The sequence below is a fragment of the Saccostrea echinata genome, unplaced genomic scaffold (genome assembly GCF_033153115.1).
Source record: "Saccostrea echinata isolate AGI-Se365-2 ecotype Australia unplaced genomic scaffold, CSIRO_AGI_Sech_v1 ptg000025l, whole genome shotgun sequence".
NCBI lineage: Eukaryota > Metazoa > Mollusca > Bivalvia > Ostreida > Ostreidae > Saccostrea > Saccostrea echinata.
In genome coordinates, this window is record NW_026889774.1 from 3,363,748 (window position 1) to 3,367,091 (window position 3,344).

General features: G+C 33.1%; 1 protein-coding gene across 1 annotated transcript; it reads right to left on the bottom strand.

Moving 5' to 3' along the window:
* Nucleotides 1-1,041: 1,041 nt before the first annotated feature.
* On the bottom strand, nt 1,042-1,677 carry LOC133192431 (uncharacterized). Its single transcript, XM_061328439.1, has 2 exons — nt 1,410-1,677; nt 1,042-1,268 (listed from the first exon to the last, which is right to left on the bottom strand). The coding sequence occupies exons 1-2, from the start codon at nt 1,675-1,677 to the stop codon at nt 1,042-1,044; spliced, it is 495 nt and encodes a 164-aa protein (XP_061184423.1).
* Between the last annotated feature and the right edge of the window lie 1,667 nt (nt 1,678-3,344).

The window sequence follows — 3,344 nt, forward strand, 5'->3', positions numbered from 1 at the left end:
CAGCCCACAAATGCACAAGAAGTCTGCAGTTTTCTTGGACTTGTCAATTACTGCGTAAGTACCTACATGTACTATGACTGAGCCGATCCGTAAGCTAACACGCAAGTCGACAAAATGGGAGTGGGGAAAGGTGTCAGGTCATTTCTCTCTAAAAATTTTTCTCTCCTAGGTTATTTCTATTACCATTTCACAGAAGGTACATGTAGGTCATTTCACTCTCCTACCTAGGTCATTTCGCTCAATTTTTATCTGGTCTAATAAAACTAATTACAACTCCATTCTTGAGTTATTAACTCTTATCAATTTAATTAATTCATAACACTTATAAAAACTGAACGAGAGGAAGTCTGTCGGTATCTTATTTACAGGAAAAAATAATTTAATTATTTCATAAAAGCAAATAATTGGTACAGCCTTTGCCACGTGGAGGCCTCCTCGTTAAGACTATAATTTTGAAGAAAAAAATTAAATCCAAAGTTAATAAATTTAATTATATTTAATTAGAATGACAAAAATTTACCTTAAAATAATATAATATAAATCGAACACGAAACAAACCAAACCAAAACAAAAAAATCTGGAAATTTTTTATCGATTTATTTCGTAACAGTGATACATGTAGGTACGAATAAAACATAAAACAGTTTCAAATTACATTCTGTCACTCTAAATCTTTCCACAAAAAGGGGGGAATTGATCTGACGTAAAATGAATATAATTGTTTAAAAGAAAGGATACTAATATGTTAAGAAACTAGAAATGTAAATATTTACAAGGTTTTTAAGTAATTTGTACATATTTAAAGCTAAAAAAAGATAAGAGATCAAAGAAAACAGAAACCTTAAAAAAATGCTATTAATGTTAGAAAAACCCTGAAATACAATATTTACATATTTACAATGTATACAATATGTACAAAGTAGCCAAATCTCACGAATCACAGTTAATTTTACAATGAAAAAAACCCAGATTATCTAGAAAGAAAACCCAAACAAACTAACAAACAAAAAACACCGGATTATCAGATTTCGAAAGAGGAATTTACTCAGTGTTACCATAGACATCTCCACAAATTCGCAGGAAGTGGCTTGTAGTGATTATTTCATAGTCATAGTCCGCCCAAGCTTGCCGAAATTTCTTCTCCACCCTTGAGCTGGTTGTTCTTGCATCACGAGAGAGGTCCTGCGCAGAAACATGGACGTGCACAATTTCAGTCTCCTTCGGCAGCAGAGGAATCAAGCGGTAATATCCGATGTTTCCGTGCCAAGCTTTGACATTGAAACGATTGTGCCATCTTAGGTATTTCTTTTTAAAATAAAAATCAAGTCAATAAAATTAAGGGGGGGGGGGGCAGGGAGGGAGGGGTTAAATATTTGAGGTAAACATGAAATAGTAATACCAATACATACCTTCGATATCGTTGTTGGTACGAATCTCCTGCTTGTAGATGGACCAGGCTTGAATAGGGAATACTGCGTTGCTAATCCACTGTCTCTCCAAGTAGTCTTTGAGGGACTTTAGAGAAGAAGATGGTTCAACCTTTTCTTGCATTGCCCGGAACGTGGCTTTGATGTCATTTAAAGGGAGAAATGGAAGGGCCATTAACTGTTTAATAAACCATTGAGTTGCCTTTTTCTCACGATAGGTGGCAGCTAGTCCAATGTCACATGTCTCCATAATGCATGTGTCCAATGGAAGACATATCCATGGATTGAAATACCGGCAAAGCCGCTAACGGAGGGAAATTGCTATTTAGTTTCACTTATAATCCTTAACATTTTTCTTTCATATACTAAGTACTATTTTTTTCATTTGTGTAATGAGAATAGGAAAATGAAAATTAATTTCAAAGTCCAGCATAATTTCCCCAACAGCTGGTTCATCAAGCCGTTCTAATATGGCCTGCAAAACCTGAAGGATCAGGAAAATAGAAGTTATGTCTCTGATTTTCAATAATATTTTACAGGAATAATTTTATGAGTCAATGAAGCATGCGCATTTTTGTCGGTTTATATTTGCCTCACCATCATATAGTCTTCCTTTTTTCTCCTTGACATTAGGGCAAACGGAAATTGTTTCTTTTGACCGCCCTGTTGCACACATCTGCTGGCCAGTCTTACGGAAAACTTTAGGTACAACCTAAGGATGTAATACACATTCGTGCATATTTGTTTAAACTAAAATCCAAATAACTTGAGGTGGACTATTGGTAATAAGATAAAAACCGCCTTAAGATTTGCAGATCTTTATTTCTCTTGGGTCAGACAGTATCAAGGACGTCCCAATTCCAACTCTCCGAATGTTAACAAAATTTTATAGTCATGAATGATAATTGACAAACTTGAGTAACATATGACATGAGTTATTTGATTTACAAATAGAGTTAAAGATTATATTTTTCGTTAAACAATAATTAAGTCACTCAAAGCACAGTCCATCTGGCCATATCACCCATGGCTACATGTAATTAACATAATTTAATAATTTATAATAGATAAATCTGACAAGTAACTCATTTTCATCTGTGACAATATATAGCACCGACAATGAGTTTGGTATCTGGGTATTTTGATTATATATATATATATATATATATATATATATATATATATATATATATATATATATATATATATATATATATATATATATATATATATATATATATATATACCGGTATATATATAATACTCAGATATAGTGTCCTTCAGCAGGGATAGTCGGAAAGGGGAACTGAATATTAAGTGCCTCTGTCCATCTGCATTGATATCGGCGACATCTAAAAAGAAGCATGATGGATGTGGCATGTGGATAGTGGTATATTTTCCGAGAAAAAGAAAACGTTAATAATCTATATACCTGGAAATTTAGATTCACTGGCTCCTCAGGACGGAACTTTCTTCTGAATCTATATATGGCATGTCAAATGTCAAACGTTGCAATATTCGATTTAATTTTTTTTCCATTTGTATTGTATAACTTTTATTTGTATTGTATAATTTTTGTTTGTATTCTATAATTTTCTATTTGTATCGTATAGTTTTTCACTTGTATTGTATAATTTTTATTTGTATTCTATAATTTTCCATTTGCATTGTATAATTTCTTATTTGTATTGTAAATTTTCTTATTTGTATGCGATAATTTTTCATTTGTATCGTATCCGCGGATTGTTTATTTGTTTTGTTACGAAGGCTTTCATTGGTCAAGTTTTAGCCTCTATCGGGTTGGAGATGTTTCGGGTGCTCAAAGCAAACTGGGCTCATATGTATTTGCGTGCATGTTACCCGGTCATTGGATTCTAAAAAGGGAGCGCTGGCAGATGGCAAATAAATGATCTGTTC

What these genes read in the sequence shown, in the direction of transcription:
- LOC133192431 (XM_061328439.1), bottom strand. Translation starts at nt 1,677, where the DNA reads ATGGAGACATGTGACATTGGACTAGCTGCCACCTATCGTGAGAAAAAG. An exon ending in TACCAACAACGATATCGAAG is followed by an intron (nt 1,269 to 1,409) that starts GTATGTATTGGT and finishes TCAATGTCAAAG; the next exon opens with CTTGGCACGGAAACATCGGA.